This window comes from Chinchilla lanigera, unplaced genomic scaffold (genome assembly GCF_000276665.1).
Source record: "Chinchilla lanigera isolate Chin_1 unplaced genomic scaffold, ChiLan1.0 scaffold00014, whole genome shotgun sequence".
Classification (NCBI taxonomy): Eukaryota; Metazoa; Chordata; class Mammalia; order Rodentia; family Chinchillidae; genus Chinchilla; species Chinchilla lanigera.
Genome location: NW_004955415.1, coordinates 19,335,041 through 19,352,733, shown reverse-complemented (window position 1 = coordinate 19,352,733; position 17,693 = coordinate 19,335,041). Strand labels below are relative to the sequence as shown.

The following is a 17,693-nucleotide window of genomic DNA, read 5'->3' as shown; positions in this document are numbered from 1 at the left end:
GTTTTTATATAGGTGACAAAAATGAGCCACTCTGCATGGTGTAGCAGTAAAGGCCACTGCCAGGTTCCAAACAGCACTCACGAACACTTCCCAACACTCTGAGAGGCTAAGGTAGGAGGGCCCAAAGTTTCAGTCCTGGTTGAATAGTTTAAGCAAGACCCTGTTCTCAAAATCAAAAATGAAAAGGGCTTGGGGTATAGCTCAGTGTCAAGACCTTGGGCTAAACCTTTGCACCACAAGAAACAAAAACAAAAAGAGAAAGAGTTGCTCACCAGCTGTATGGCACTGAGAAAGTCATTCATCATCTTTAAGCTTATTTTTTCCTGTGCAAAATGAGCATAATCACAACTCTCATCCCATAGAGCTGTGAGAATTAAATAACACATACAAGCACTTTAAAAAGCATCTAACACATAATATGAATTAAAAACCTTTGGCACTGCTGGATTTGTCATTGCAGACTTGGTGACTCCTAGCCAAAACACTTAAGCCCAGAAAGATGTGGGATCTCCTCAGATTCTGAAATATTTGCATGTACATAAAGAGATATCCTGTGGATAGGACCCAAATGAAAATGCAAACTTCATTTGTGTTTTACACAGACTTCATTCACATAGCTCAAGGGTGCTCTTATACAATGTCCTTAGCATGCTTATGTTTTTACTGATACTTATTCCAGGAGGTCAGGTGTCAAATTTCCACTTCTTAGCATCATGTCTGTGCTATGGTTATTGTGAATTTGGGGTTTTTGATTTAAAGATGTTTGGCTTGCACTGTTAGGAGCCACCAAACATTTTCTGTAAAGTGCTATGTGGTTGTCTGCTGCTCAGTTCTTTTGTTTGTTTGTTTGTTTGTTTGTTTGCTTGCTTGCTTTGATGATGCTTCAAAACTGTGAATGATGGCTCCTCATCCATACCAGGGATCATGTCTACAACACCTAGTGATGATTAAGTTACCTGCTCTGGTCCCTGGGCTCTGGGTCCTGGCCTCCTCATACAGCCTGCCTTTCAGTTTAACTCAAAGATTAAAAAACACACAAATATATTCAGACTCCTACTACTTATGTATTATGCTCATAATGGCGATTTTTGCTAGCAATAAAAACTGGAGCTATGTGGAAGACAGAATCTATTTAAAGTTAGTGACAATTTTCTCTCCAAGGTGCCAAAAAGGTGAAATCCAAACCTCATGTTATGCTTCTGATACAATTGGAGCACTTCATTCTGCATTCCCTTGGTGAGGTCATTTGATAAGACTTGCAAGGAGTGGAAAATAAGCTGCCCTGGGCTGGGCCTGGAATCTCTTCTGAAACCGCTGAGGTCAGGAGCACAAGGGTGAGCAAGACCTCAGCGGGGAAGAGCATGTCCCCAGGAAAGCCTACAGCCTTCTCAACAGAAATTCTCAGAGCCCAGAAGCTGAGAACATCAAGAAAGCACACCTCAAAGGTCATGGGGATTTACCCTGGTGTGAAAGCCCAAGGCCAATGTAAAGAAGAAAATGCACAGGATAAAAATTTTTAAGAGATGAAGTGAAGCACACTAAACCACAGGAGAGCAACTGGATATAAAAGACAATTGCATAGGCATTAAACAGGCACATCAGCAAGATGGCTAAGGGTTGTAGGAGCTGGGACAGGTTTTTCTAAATGTTTGTGAATTAGAAAGAGGTGGCAGTTGCATAGATTTTGACACACTAGACAGCACTGAACTATCCACTTTAAAATGGTTAATTTTATATCATGTGCATTTCATTGCAATTACAAAAAGAAGACACAGGAGTTAGGGGAATGCATTCTGAGGGATTTTTATTTTCTTTTTACTCTTCTGCACTTCCTATCTTAAAGGCAGAGTGTGAACTTGCCCTGCTGGAGCAACACACCTTTTGCATTCAGAAAACACCAGGCCAAACACACCGTCTGTGCAAACAGTTAAACTGTCTTTGCACTGTGCTCAGTGTAGCTGCAGATGGAACAGCCAGGCAGCTAAGTAGAAGCTCAGGCTTCTTTCTCTCTCCATTGTTCTCACTGCTTCAGGGAAACCTCTCTGTTTCAATGGACAAAACCCTCGAAAACGACTGTGAACCTCCTCAGTTCCAGTGCCCACCCTCCTGGGCACACATGTTGCCACGTGAGTCAAGCAGGAAGAAAAATGACAGTCAGGAGGATCCAAAAGAAAGCAATGGTGGAGGTTTTCAGAATGCCAAGGGGCTAAAGATGCAGCAGAATGCCAAGGGGCTAAAGATGCAGCTTACTGGTACAGCAAGGCCGGAGCTGGCCCCACAGACAAACCCCAGAATAAGAATTGATCTTGTTCACGTTATTCGGTCCACAGCAGGTCCCATGATAAATCGATTCCTGGGAGAACATACTTTGAACAAATTCACTGTCCCTTCCCCTTTCTGCCCCAAAGTAATCAGGTTTGCAATTTCTGATGAACTGCATCATCATTACTCCCAGTTAATCAGATTTAAAATCTGGTCTTTACTTTGTGACTTGTGTTTTGTTATATTAGCATTCTTGTGCTTCCAAGTAAATTGACATTTTAATTATGATTAATGCAACTCTGCAGCAGTAACTTCACTTTGAGCTTTCTCCTATATCACAAGCTATAACTGAGCTAAATGCTGGTTGACAGGTATCCTGACAGCTGGCTGATCAATAGTCACTCTGACAATGGTGCACTGATATGCAAATGAGACAGCTAGTGCCTGGGACTTTTCCCTCCAAAACTGATACCTGGACTCTGAGATAATGCAGTTTCTGGAGCTATAAATACCAGTGGCTCAGACTGTCTCACTGTGACTTCACTCTCCCAGGGTATTTCTGAATTGGCATCTGCTAGTGGAGGCTCTCCAAGAGTGAATGAGTACTTATTTCACTGCAGTGTGGACCCCTGTTTGAGTGTCACCTTAAAGGGATTGGTCTTTGAGGTCATTTGCACAATTTTTTCTGAGAAATCTGGTGTTTGGTTTGTGACTGTATTTCTGCACTTAAGTAATATTCTGGCACTTACTTTTGCCTATATTTTCATATATTCCTTTTGCTTATTCCAGTAACATAATTTGGCAACTAATCTCCCTTTTAATTGATTTGTCATTTGATTAAAGACTAAAGAATTATAGTTCTTGAGGTTAAACTGTCACCAGGTGTCAGGGTTAGGACCAGCCCTGTTAGTCTAATGCCACATAGGTTCCCTAAGTTCATCCAGGAGCAAACCATCTGGACTCCTCATTCTAAAGTCACAGGTATTTCACTTGTGCAACTAATTAAAGCCAAGAGCAACTATTTTCCTTGTATTCTACCTCAGTGCTCCTCAGAGTTTACTGTGCATTGGAAGGACTTTGTTCAAATGCAGATTCTGGTTCAGTAGGTCTGGGGTTGGGCCCTTAGTGACTATAATCCTGTTGCTTATCATACTGGAGTAACAGAGCTCTCACCCTCACACTACGGCTATATAGTACTCTTCTTAGAACACAATACTTGTATGGCATTCCTTGTTCAATTCATTATGGCCTTCCAACCCTCTACAGAAGCTTCAGGATACACTGCACAAAAACGTGGCTTGGCACTCAAAGCAGGCCAGTCTTGACCAAAAATTCCAATTTCCCAATAAAAAGTGTTCACATCAGTGTTCTCACTGGATTCAACACTTCCCTGCGTTTGCATCTTTGCTCATGTCCTAACTGCGCAGATAAGCATTAGGACATAAGCAAGCTAAATTCAACCCAGTGATTAAAAACAACAATCAATCCCATCAGCTTTATTTGGTAAGAAGGAAAGGCCTAGGTGGGATGCGGCATTTAAAGATCAAGAATCGGTATCTACTTGTTTGCTCTGATGCATAGCTTTGCCCTGAAGAAAGATTTATATGTCCCTCCACGATTTGTTTTCAAAGGAAAACAAAATAAGCAAGAAAATGCCAAATTTCAATCCTGGAAATATCAAAAAGAACTAACAAACATCCCATCTTGCACTTGATTGCATGCCAGTGTGAAGAGTCTTTCAGCAATGAGTATGGTGGGTGTGGATGATTGGCAAAAGTTCAGATTTACAACTTAGCTTTCTAAGCCTGTAGCAGGCACGGCTCAGGTGAGCCTTGGCAGCTGACCCTGGCAAGTCAGTATAAGTTCTTCCATGATGTTCCATGAAAAGCAAGATACAAATGCTCGTAGCTGAGCTTTTCCACATGCCAATGGTTTTGACACCTGGATGTGCATCAAAGTCACCTGGAGCACTGGTCAGAACTTTCTGATATTGTAGGGCTGGGACTGGGAATTTGCACCCTCACTTCAAGTTTCCAGGAACTGATGGGAATAGTAGTGACCTGAGAACCATGAGCCTGTATAATATAGTTAAAACTAGACTTCAAGCGGTGCCATTTTGGCAGCAGATGGTATAGCACGGTGGCAGAGTGATACCATGTCATGGCCAAAGGCCCTGGGTTCAATCCACATCACCACAAAGAAAAAAATTGAGCATTTTAATATGGGGTTCTTTTAAAAATGTATTTATAGAGTCATAGAAACTGGCTCACTTCAGCATGCTCTTTCTTATTCTTCTTTAGGTTTTTTTTTTTTTTTTTTTTTTTTTTTTTCTGGTACTGGGAATTGAACTCATGACCTTGCACTTGCCAGGCAGGCGCTGTGCTGCTGAGCTAAATCCCCAGCCCCTTATTCTTCTTTAGTAAATTTCAATCACAGTTGGGCTAGAGGACACACAGCTGTACCTCTATGATCTATTTAATTTAATTTAATAAAACTTGTTTGGGTTCAAAACTGGTGGTTTGGGGCTAAGTCAATTCATACCCTAAACCTGCTATCTCAGTCCCCTGGGAAGACTGTTAACCCATTACTGAGCTCCACCTCAAGAGCTTCAGAACCCTCCACATGGGGCTTAAGAGTTGGCCTTTCTAAGAAGTTCCAGGTGAGGCTGAAGCCTGAGGTCTGATCCCTGGGGTGGGCTGTTTCAGTGTCAGTAGAGGAATTTAGCTGGGAATCTGGAGGTTTTGCAAGGAACTGAGTATAAAGCTTGATCCCCCCAGCAAAAACAGAATAAATTCCTTCCCTAGGAACTACTACATAAGGCTTTCCCTTCAATCCAATTCAAGTGCAGGAGAGTGATTTTACATTCAACTTAGTTGGTAAAAATAATACTTTAACACCTGTAATAAATCACCCAACCTTGTCATCTTTGTATCTAAAGACACACACTTTTATAATTTAATTTCTACAGTAGTTACTCATGTGCTTATTTGATGATTGAGTCATAAAGCATAATTTATGGAGTTTGCCAAATATTTACGACCTGCAAAAAGTATAATGAGCAGTCTGGAAATTGTCTAAACTCAGTCCCAATCTTTGCATTTTGAACCTCATAATAACAGCTTATTTTTGTAATCAAAGGAAAATTCAACTTGGTATAAAATAACAGACTTATTTGTGGAAATTTTAAATGTGGGTTGCATTTCAATCTTGTGTACAGTACAGTGCCTCTGTGATTTCAGTTTGCTCTGCAGCACCAGCTGTAAGTTAATGAAAGACATCTGAACTCCTTGCAACTCATGAGAGACTGAAATCCTCCCGAACTAGTTGCATTCTGAGAGAGAGAAAAAAATACGAGAGAAATTAAGAGTTGCTTTTCTAACTAAAATTGTTATAATGCCTTATATTAAATTGTTTGTACAGTTCATAGTAAAACAATGGGTCAGAAAACTAGAATGATTCAATAGGAAAAAAAAAAGAGCTTTATTACAAATTTAGAAAGAAGAGAAAATGCCTTACTTGTGACTGCTTTGACTTGTAAGAATTTCAAGCTACACAACACATAAGACACATGTACTACCTTACAGCATGTTAGGTTTGGGGTAAAAGTGGCAGCAATTTGTCAGCAATTTTTTTTAACCAAGGGTTTTTCAGGAGAGGAAATGAAAAGTAAATTTTATAACTGGAGAGACAGGAAGGATGTAGGTAAGCAGGATATAATGATTCTATCTGGAAAGAGGCCAAGACACCGGGGTCAAACCCTTCAGTCTTATGAGTTCTTAGCTCCAGCAGTCCTATTAGGTCCAGAAAAATGACTAAAAGTAATACCATGGGAGAAAAGATCTTTCTATATCTTTTAAACTATCATTGAATCACATTTTCTCAGTCCTCTTGTCAAGTGATCATTTTCCTGGCTTTTCCTAAGGTGTGTACAACATCAAGGACACAGCCCTGGAGTGACATGGTAGCCTCCCCCCCAAACTTTGTCTATGGTTTCACTTAGGAATGGCCTAAAAATATTAAGTGAAAAACTTCTTAAGTAACTAACTCAGGAGTTTTCTGTTGCACTCTAATCTGAATAGTAGAATGAAATTTCATAGTCTGGTCCATCCTGCCTGGACCGGGAATCATCCCTTTGTCCAGTGTATCCACACGGTATACACTACCCTCCCCTGAGTTACTTAGCAGCTATCCCAGTTATGAGTTCAACACAGTATTGCAGTCATGCATTCAAGCAACCTTCATGTTACAAAATAATAACTGTCAAACTCAAGAGTACAGACACTGGCAATTTTTATTATAGTATACTGTTATAACTTTAATTTTATTATTAGTTTGTGTTAATCACTTTCTGTATTTAATGAACAAATTAAACTTTATCTTAGGTATGTCCACTTATTAAACAATAAATATTAACTGTTATGGATGTTGGGGTATGGAACATCTGATGGACACAGGAAGAGAATCCATGAACACATAGTAAAAAGAAAATAAAGCAACATAAGGAGCTAGGGCGTGCTGAAAGGTGGCATGAGTGGGGAGCTCCTGCTAAGAACGTTCCAGTAGAGCCCTAAGGAATGTGAGGTTTGAGAAAGTTCTTCATGCAATGGGGAAGTGTTTCCAGCAGAGGGAACAGCAAATTCAAAGTCACTGAGGCTGGAAGGAAACACAGAAGAGAAGAGAAGGAGATGAAGGCAGAACGGGAGAGGAAGGTGTCCTGTGAGGTGTCTGAGGCCTTGGAGGGTTCTGAGCAGTAAAGACATGTGATCTGAATCCCATATCTAACACCCTCCACTGCTGTTCCTAAGAAACGATCACACAGGTAAGGCAAGGAAAAGCCTGGCAGCAGAACAAGGAGGATGATTTTAGCCTAGACCATGACCTAGTGATGATGGTGGTGAGGAGCAGATGGATTCTGGACACACTGTGAGGGTGGAGTCCAAATCTTCTAAATAAGTGGGTAGCAAGGCAAGTGTATCTCCACCAGCAGAGAAAGCAGCTGAAGAAAGTACAAATGGACCTGCAGAGTCTTTTCTTAATGCTTTCATCTTTGAAGAAAGCATGATCCTGTTTTTAGAGCCCTAAAACTAGAACATATTTTATATATATATATAGACTTAAACTTTCGAGAAACTCAAATTTCACCTGAAGTTTCCTTTGACTCTTAAAATACCAACTAGAAATAAGAAGAAAAAAATTTGAGACTATTTTGGAGAAGTAAGAAAGATGAAATGGCTTGCTTAATATCGGGAATTTTCTTCTATGTGGAAGTTGGTCCTTTTTGCCTGGTTTCTTAGTTTTCTCACGCTGAAACAAAATATTCAACACCCAAAGTTAAAGGAGGAACAGTTTATTTCAGTCACAGTTTGTACAGGTTTCAGTTCGTAGTTGGCCGGCTCCAAGGCTGGGTGGCTTGGCAGAGTGGAATCACAGAGGAGAAACATGGTAAGGAGAAGCAGCAAGCAGCAAGTGACAAGCAACAAGTGGTGACACTATTTCTGTCCCTTATATTCTATCCAGGGTACCCACCCTAAGGGCCCAACCTAAGGGTCACACCCAGGGTGAGGCAGCCTTATCGCACCATTATTCAATCCCTGTTTCTCATCCTTGATCCCAGCATCACACATCCAAAAAGCCCCACCTATGCCCAAATGAGGCTTTGGGGCACATCTAGATACAAGCCATAACACCTGGGCTAAATGGACGGTGAAGTGAATTCTTCAGAAGGGTCAGATTTTAAGTGTAATAACAGACTAAAAATTAAGAATAAAGTCAAGTATTTCATAGGCTAAGTACTCAGAAATAAATGCTATTCCAGAATCTTTCTTACATCATACCTCAGTGGTCAGACAAAGATTCACTCAATGTTCATAAGACAAACAAAACACACCGACCCCCCAGGGAACGCTGATTTCTCATTTAGGAAGCTACTTGCCAATATATAGTACCTCCTGCTGTTACTTTGCAGGCTGTCCATGAGTTACATATGCCTGCTCCCAGACCTGTTCATGTTGGCTGTGACAAAAATTTACATAAATGAATAAAATGTTAAAAGAAACAGTATTGATTCTCTAGTAGAATATTTTGCAATGATTTCTTTAAAGACAAGTTGCTAAAAAGACCCAAGAAACAAAAAGCAAAAGGTTCTCAAATCCTGCATGGACAAGAGAACTAAAGGATCAGGGAAAGAAGTCATCTCACTGTAGAATTTAATGCTTCAGCTCCATATTCAAGAAACCATACAGGACAACTCTGACAAGATGTGAACTGACCTGGAATACAGCTTCCATTACGTGGGTTAAGACAGTTGTAACATAGTCCATGGCCCCACAAGTCTAGGCTCTTAGCCTGTGGTTACCTTTGAGTAGTACCACTAATTAAGTCAAACACCTTGGTGGGTACACTGGGAGAGTTCTCTTTTATCATTGATCTAATGTAATTTATGAATTCTGTCATCACATCATCCTAACGCAATTGTATCTGCATGCATTTCATATGAATCCTCTCACTTTGATGGCCTGAGTGTTCTGTTAGGGATCATAACATTCACTGGATTAGAAATAAAATGGTGATAGAGAAGATATTGTTAGTACTAAAGTTGAGGGACATGTGATCCAGATTAATATAATTATTTTATGTTCTGAAATCAGGAAGTAGGCAAGATTATCTACATACATGTATATTAGTGAAAATAATGTTGACATATAGTGGGGAAATTTCATTAATTTAGGAAAAATTTAGCACTCTATACCTTTTCCAAGTATTGATCAACCAAAAGGACATGCTCTAACAATTATGTACTACCAGTTTAGACAATGGAATTCATATTTTATATATATACATATATAATCATTAATGAAATAGAAATGTCTAATGATTCTGGGAAACTGAAATACTTATTTTCTCTAGTAAGAGCAAATTTAAAGAGTATCAAGTGTGAGTTGAAAATTCAGTGCAGAATTATTTTACAGCCTTTGACACTGGGCTAGCTATTCTGAAATTTTAATGGAAATGCTAGTATGGGGTGAGACATCCTGATTTTACTTTTAAGTATATACTTTCCATCCCCCCTTAAATATACACATTATATAAATTTTCATGCATATATGATTCACAACATGACTCTTGAGCATTAATCAACAAAGAGATTGATAGCAAAGAAATTATGAAAGCAAAAACATGATGGGATTAAGTGATTTGACCCATCTTCCTTGGATTGTAACAGCTCAGGGTGTGAGGCGGGAAGGCTGTGTCAGGTAGAAAACGAGAGGGCCTGAGTGCTGTGTGGGCTCAGAGTTTATATTTATCTGGCTTCATTTTCCTCACCTGAGAAATGAGGAGCTAGAAAGCCCTTCCCAAGTTCTAGGTCCTGCTCTGCCATTTTGTGATGGTGACGACCAATACAAGCAAGGCAGTTCCACGAAGCACTTTCTAGGCAGTTCAGTACCCCTCACGGCAATCTTAACTGCAGATACTTTTTAAAGTTCTCATTTTACAGAAAGAAAATGAGGCACAGAGAGGTGAGCAACGTGTCTACCTCACACAGCTGAGAAGTGGAAAATCAAGGATTCACAGCCAGGCAAGCAATCTGGACCAGATTCTTGAACTCAGACTGCCTCAGAGTTCCCTCCGGTGGGAACTGATGACAAAGCCAAAAAACACAAGCTCACAGAACTGAGTTTAGCACATTGTAGGTGACTAAATACCTGTATCTGACTAGCAAATCTTTCTCTTCATGGGCAGCCAGCACAGACTTCCAGAATCAAACGTTTTTATAGCCAATGGCAACAAAATGGACCTTTGCACCAAATATACAAGTTTGAAGTATAAGAAGTGGGAATGCTGTTTGTTTAAATCAAGGTGAAAGAACCCATTCAAACTAGGTGTGGATCTCAGCAGAGTAATAAAAACTTAAGGTTCTGCAAAATCTGTTCTCCCCAAGGGAGGCAATATGGAGCAACACAACAAAACCAATGAAATCACCACCAGGTCAGAAAACCAAAGGATCTTATGAGACACAGAGCAACCATTCCTGTCTCCAAAGTCACAAAGTGAAGAGCTTCTCAAACCTTACCATCCACAGTTCACTGGAGGCTTCCTTTACAAGTGCAGATTCTGGATCAGTACTTCCGGGAGGACCTGAGACTATCGTGCACTGAGGCAGTATTGGGGGCAGTGCTGCTGAAATGAGGCACACACTTTGCAAGTGACAGAGAAAGAGCCTTTATGGTCTAGTAGCCAGCAAAATTCAATTCTGCCACAAAGTAAACCTGGGTCCATGGTTATGCTATTAACTAACCTGTTTCCCCAAATAATCTGATCTGGGCATTTCCTATTAGATCCACATTTTGCTATTTCTAATGATGTCTTTCTCATTAGACCCTAGACTGACCTTTTATTTGTAAGATGAATGAGAAAATGAAATACCTTCCTTTGCCCTAAACCTAGGTCTCTGCAATGAGGGCAGTAAAGAAAGATAACTGGAGCTCTTCCAGAGGTAAAATCACACTGAAAACTAATTATTTCAGGAAAAAGATATGAGTTTGAAGCTTTCGTTATTTTTTTTTGGCCAAAATATCATTAAGACTATCTTCCCAGGGCAATCATATGTTGCATATGGTATTAAAGGTTGGTTCTTAACCCAGAACTTTAACAACTTACTGAGGAGGGGAATTTGGGTTGTATTTCTTAGCCATCTAGACTTGCGCTGATCAGTGAGGTAGGCGCTAGCTTTACACAGCTATTAAGGACTTGAAATGTGGCGGTCTGATTTGAAAATATACAGATTTTAATATACACAGTATGAACAAAATAGTGTAAAATATGTCACTAATAAATTTTGTATTGATTTGTTCAAATAATAATATTTTGGCTATATTGGGTTAAATAAAATGTTTCATTGAAATTAATTTTACTGGCTCTCCCTCCTCCCTCTTTTTTCTCTGTTTCTGTCTCTCTCTCAATCTCTTTCCTTTCTAGAGTGCTGATGGTACAGGCAAGGACCTTGTACATGGTAGGCAAGCACTCCACACTGAGCTATATCCCCTTACTTTTTGTTTTTATTTTTATAGATTTACATTTTCTTTGGGGTAAGGTACTGGAGATGGAACCCCTGACCCTGTGTATGCATTCTAACACTGACCTACATACCCCACTTTCTTTGTTATTTCTCAAATGTGGGTACAGGAACATTTTAAACATGTATCTCACTCTGTCTACAGGGCAGTACAGGCCCAGACCCTTGTTACTCAAAGGCTGGCAGCGTGGATATTGGCTAGGAGCTGGTAGAAAAGGAGACTTTCCTCTTCCCTTCAGACCTATTGAACCAGAATCTACATCTTAACAAGGGTTCAGGGGGTCCTGGTGCACATTCAAGTTTGAGCAATCCAGGCCAGGTTTTCCCGCCACATACCACAGCAGGTGTTTCGGCTGCTGGTGTATATGGCTGACATGCTAAAAGGGTATTGTACCTGCCGGATTTTCTCTATGACTGTGCCAGCAAAGCAATGAATACTTCAAAAATCTTTGAATGATTTGCAGTTTAAAAATATACACTATAATTATATTGAACATTAAAAAATCACACACATATGCATGGGAGAGGCTGCTCTGAGGCTACCTTAGTGACTTCTGGATTTTCTGCCACCATGTAAGTGAAGCTGATGTTCACCAGATCTGTACCACTGCACACACAGACAATTCGTCCTTCCAGGTCATTTTCCGATTTCCCAACAGCTTCCAAAGCAGCCAGGATTTTGGGATCCTATAAAGAAGTATACAAACAGGGTCAAAAATATGTTAGTTCACAAAACATGAAGGAGAGTATAGCAAAAGAAACCTACTTTTGATGTTAAAAAATAGACATAAGGGCACAGGCTCCCCCCCTCTCCTCAATCTAAAATGTCCAGGGATCCAGCTTTATTCTGAAGTGGGACAATGTCTCACCAAACCAAACCAAACCAAACAAAAGAAAACAACCCCAGGAATGCAGCTGAATGTGAAAGCCTTGGTTTCAATCCTCAGTACTACAAAAAATTAAATAAACCCATAAATAAATGAAAGGCAGTGTAAAATTTCTGATTTAGAACACTGGGTATGAGGCTCTTCATTTAGAGTTTAGGGTGTCATTACTGCAGGCCGTAGAGTTGGGAGATGGGGTAGCAAGGACAATGTGGAGTCTTTCTCCAGAGGACAGGCACAGAGGTTTACTGTGAACAGATGCGGCCCAGCCATACCCAGCTACCTCAGGTTATTCTCAGAAAACAAGATGAATAATTCAAGCAGCGTGCATACAAAGAGTGAGTATTTTCATCTGCACAACTGCATGGCATCCTCCATTGGAATGAAAGCTGTGAAAGTTTATCCTAATGTATAAAGAAAATCATGCCTTTATTCTCCCCAAGAACTCAGGAGGAAACACCAACATAGAGCTACACCAAAAATTTAACTGACATAAAAGAAGACAGCTTTTAAAAAGAAAAAAAAAAACACAAAGTGAGGAATGTAATTTTGTTTTGAATGGCTAAAAACCTGCAGGGGTATTACAGCAAAGGAAATAAATTCTGGGCTAGAATGTTCTCTGAAGAAACATCTTTGAAATTCCTAGCACCACTATGCAAATAGCTCCTTGTTCAAACAAATCAATCACTATGCAGAAGACTGATTTATGTGCTCTGTTTGTTTGGGTTTTTCCCCTCCAGGTGAGTCAGTGTCTGCGTGCACAGGTGCACAAACAGAGAAGTACCTGAGCCACATAAATTTCCCCATCGGCCACAGATGAAAAGGGACCTGCTGTTTGCTAAAGAGGGGAGCTTATAAAACTGATTTCCAAGTAGAGGGAACTGTTTATTTGGCTTCATACAAGGCTTTTTGGAATCCCGACTTCTAATATAACTAATAATGATATATTCCAAATCACCCAACAGCAGTGAAGGAGAAGACTGCTAAACTGTCTATTCTGAATTCGCAGATGATGGTTTTGGTGCAGAAACAAGTTAAACTATATCCTGGGCAGCATTTCCAATCTGCATACACGTGTGTTTAGAAGGACAGCAAACACCCATCACAGGTACCTTTGGGATGGCTCCCAGTCGAATACTGTTGATGAGGGAACATTCTAACACCTGTCCTTCCTGAGAGAGAAAACATACACAGCGGTGAGTTTAAATTCTGCCAGACCTATGGCACAAAGCGCTTGGCAAACGTTTCTGACAATGAAGTCGATACTGATCAGCATTAGGTAACAAAAGGAGCAAAACCAATAATTATTTCCAGTGAGCAGAAATAAGATCCCAAACTTTGTATTTCAAATATATATAAAAATGTAACTCCAGATAAATTACTTATAAAATGCTGTGACTTTTATACATATAATATTGTTAACTGATGCCCATATATGCTCAAATATATGTGTGTATACAAGCTACTATGTGAAAATAATGCTAACTTTTATATAACTACAATTCTACTTAAATTTGCCTCACATGTGCATTAAATGTGCCAGGCATTAAGCTCCAGAGTATAACAAAATAAATACCCTTTTAATAATGCTTTTAGATTTTAACTTGACTATCTTTTACTAGGAAATCTTCGTAACTTTCAAGATTAAATCAGCTCGGTCTGTTGTAGGCTTACCTAACAATCTAAATTTCTCTTTTACAACACTCAGTGACTTGTAGCTCCTTTTTTAAAGGTTTCACTTTGTTCCTACACTAGAATCTATTAGGACTAGAACAATGTCCTCGAACCCCTTCTGTCCTCAGTGCCTGGTGCATGAATGCAGGTTTTGAAAAATCTTGAATGAATGAAAATCTTGAATGAATGAATAAATGAATGAATGAATAAGTGAGGGGTCCAACGCCCTTGAGAGGCAGCTGGTCTATCCGTTGAGAAATGAAGTGGCTTAAACTGAAAGACAACTCACTGCTCTATGTCATACCTTGCCTTCACTTTTCCAGGTCAGAAAGAAGCCAAACTCATCCACTTTGAAGAGGCAGTTGGGTTCAAACACATACGATTCCTGTTAAAAAGAAAAGTATTGGTGTTTGTGACTCACACCATTTTGAATCCAATAAAAACTCAAATATCGCTGAGCCTCTAAACAAAGAAAAATGAGAAATCACCCCTTTGCGTCCAGATTCTAATAACATTTTTTTTTTTTTTTTTTTTTTTTTTTGTCTTTTTGAGACAGAACTCGCTATGCAGTTCAGGCTGGCCTTAAGTTCACCTTGTAACCCAGACCGATCTCCAACTTGTAATGATCCTCCTGCCTCAGCTTCCCGAGTGCTGGGATTACAAGTGTGTGCCACCACACCAGGCTCTAATAACAGTTCTTATGATATTATGGAATGTTTCATTTTGAAAATTCTTTGTACTTCTTTTTTTTTTTTTTTTAACTGAAAGACACATCAATTTGATACAGACTCTTCTTCTAGAAGAGGTATGCAAAGAAATAATGTTGATGTTCTAACGGTCATATACAAGAAAGTTTCCCTAAGGTCTTGGAAGAACTTCTAGGAGGAAGGATTTTCCAGCTCAGCTTCCTGAACAGGCCCATGCAAGAGGAACTCTGCTCTGTCTGTAACAAATATGAAAAATTAGGTTGGGCAATATGTCCCCACAAGCCCTCCAGGTCGGTCATTCTGATGAAGCCTGAAACCAGCCTGTGGACTTTGATATCACAAACTCAGTGAAAACTATACGGAATCAAAATTTTAATCACAAAGGGATATGAGCAATCTCAGGATAACAGAGCCATTGTGCTGTACTTGCCAATGGAGTACTCATAATTAGCAAAAGAGCATGACTTGTGTAGGAATGCCAGGAAAATCCTATGCAAATGAGAGACTGGGCTCAGAGCATGAGCCGTCCCTCTGTTACACTGAGACTTGGCCCCAGTGGTTCAATAATTCTGTGCGCTTTCCTCATGATCTCAAGAACCTGTCTCCTAGATAATTGCAATAATAACAATAAGGATCTTGTCTGGCAAACATGGATCAAGGCAGTGATTTAAAAACAAATAGCACTTACAAGTTTAAGACTTTAAGGATCTTCAGACTCGTAGTTTCAACCATCAAAATTTATCTCTTTAAATTCCAAGGAAATAGCAGTATTTATCAAAGTAAACCCAACGTCAAGATACCAGCCCTCTAGCCATGAATAAAACAAAGGCAAGGGCATGGCCCAACCTCTGCCTTCAGAGTTAAAACCCAGTCCCAACATTTTTTATCTACCTTTGCAAATGAACCCTTTCTAAGTCTCAGAACCCTTGTTGAATAGATAAAAGTATTTGTATGTACATTCTCGCTTTTTGGGTTTGTTGTGAGAATTAAATGAGGCAGGGGATATACACGTCACACGAAGTTCCAATTCAGTAAGTGGTAACTATTGTGAATAATGTACAGTTCAAATCTGCAGCAGCAGCAGCAGCAGCAAATCACTACCAATATGAAATGTCAGGATGGGACATTTTTTGACTCTCAAGGTCAAAAATTTTTGACCTTGTGTATCACAGAACTGGATGAATTGAACTGTGCAGCTTTCCTTTTTACCTTTAAAAAATACTACCTTAAGGTAGTATTTTTGGATAGTTGAACCTGCTTTAAAAATTTTTACTAAGAATTTGATTCTTTAGATGGGTGTCTCTAGGCCAGGCAGAGAAGGCAGGATTTGTAGACACACAGTCTTGACCTGACACTGGAGAGGGACTTTTGAGCAGTATGGTGAGAATACCTCAGTAGCAAGCAAGAAAGGACACACACATAAGAGCAAAGTCATTGGAAGGGTCTTCTACATCACACAAAATGCATCAGACATTACTGAAAAGACCATGGGAGTCATCCTGTTACTAATAAATGAGAATTATCAACTAATTGAGACAGGAGAATTAACAAATTTTAGCGTATTTCCCAAGCAATTCCCTGATAGTAGTGAGGAATTCTAGTGTAGTATCTTCAAAAGTATAGCCTAAGGGGATGTTGTTTATGAGCAGATGCACAAGGAATCAACTACCATTATTATTTATGAGCAACTTGTCACCTAATTCCATATAAGGATTTCAGACAATCTGTGGAATATATGTAACAAATTAAGAATGCTTTTCCAGCGTATTTTTTTGGCTGAACTTTCAATTCCTTGCTCTCACATACAAAGATTTCTTTTCTTCCTCTTCCTCTTCCTCTTCCTCTTCCTCTTTCTCTTTCTCTTGCTCTGGGTGCCAGAGTTTACCATCTCCACCCAGGAATTTTGATTCCTAACATCCCATTCTTGGACCATCTGATCTAATCATGTAAGCTCTACCTCTAGGGTTCTTCTTTCCTTTTATATTTGTTTGACTACTACTTCTTCTCCTTCTCCTTCTCCTTCTCCTTCTCCTTCTCCTTCTCCTTCTCCTTCTCCTTCTCCTCCTTCTCCTCCTCCTTCTCCCTCCTCCTCCTCCTCTTTCCTTCTCCTCCTCCCTCCTCCTCTACTTCCTTCTCCCCTTTTTCCTCTTCTCCTTCTACTTCTTCTTACTTCTCTATCTCTTTATTATTATTACTGTTATTCTGTGTTTATGTGTATGTGTATGTGTGTGTGTGTGTGTGTGTGTGTGACTTTGCAACCTCCTGCTCATTCTCCCTGCCAGTTTCTTGCCATTTAAACTCTTCTTCCTTTTTCTTTCATCTTTTCTAGCTTCATTGCTACAACCCAATATGACAATCACTCCCTCCCACATGCTCACAGCTCCTATCCCATTTTCTGTCTTACTCACCAAAAATCTCAGCTCTCATCCTGTTCATATTCTGTGTATCACAGAACTGGATGAATTGAACTGTGCAGCTTTCCTTTAAATTCAGGACTATCCACCTCAAATAGACGCTCAACTACTACTTTTAATTGTGCGTGTCTTCCTTAACTGGTAATACACTCTTTGAGGAGACTGCTTCACTGCTTTTTAAAAAAACTTGGTCAGGGGCCAAGGACATAGCTCAGCACCACAGCACCTGCCTGGCAAGTGCAAGGTCCTGAGTTCAACTCCCAGTCCCCAAAACAAATAAATGCATAATAAAAAACTTGGTCAGTTGTGGCCAATTACAGTACTTCAGGAGTCAGAAGAAGCCGCCCCTCACCTTCTTCCCTCCTAATGCTACATGAGTTCTACCAAAAGTCAACTTCCTCATTTCTGCTCTGGATATCAACTCACAAAAGGACTTCAGACCTGTGCTTATCACCACCTACTGCACATTAGGCTTTGTCTTTTCTTTTTTTTTTTGGTTTTGGTTTTTCTCCGGTACCGGGAACCGAACTCACGACCTTGCGCTTGCCAGGCAGGCGCTTTGCCTCTGAGCTAAATCCCCAGCCCCTAGGCTTCGTCTTTTCATTACACCATATCTATCAGCACACGCTGTGTTCCAGTCATCCCTGCCTCTGTTTTCATTTAACTACCCTATGTCTCT

At 39.9% G+C, this 17,693-nt stretch overlaps 1 protein-coding gene across 6 annotated transcripts in view; it reads right to left on the bottom strand.

Annotated features, from left to right (window-relative positions):
• The window catches only part of Plcb4 (phospholipase C, beta 4), a 353,965-nt gene that overhangs the window by 109,351 nt on the left and 226,921 nt on the right, over positions 1–17,693 (bottom strand). For all 6 annotated transcript variants that reach the window (XM_013512270.1, XM_013512271.1, XM_005380865.2 and 3 more), the window contains exons 5-7: positions 14,198–14,278; positions 13,332–13,391; positions 11,879–12,022 (exon numbers count right to left, since the gene is read on the bottom strand). In XM_013512270.1, coding sequence (XP_013367724.1) covers positions 11,879–12,022; positions 13,332–13,391; positions 14,198–14,278 — 285 coding nt within the window. The remainder of the gene's footprint in view (positions 1–11,878; positions 12,023–13,331; positions 13,392–14,197; positions 14,279–17,693) is intronic.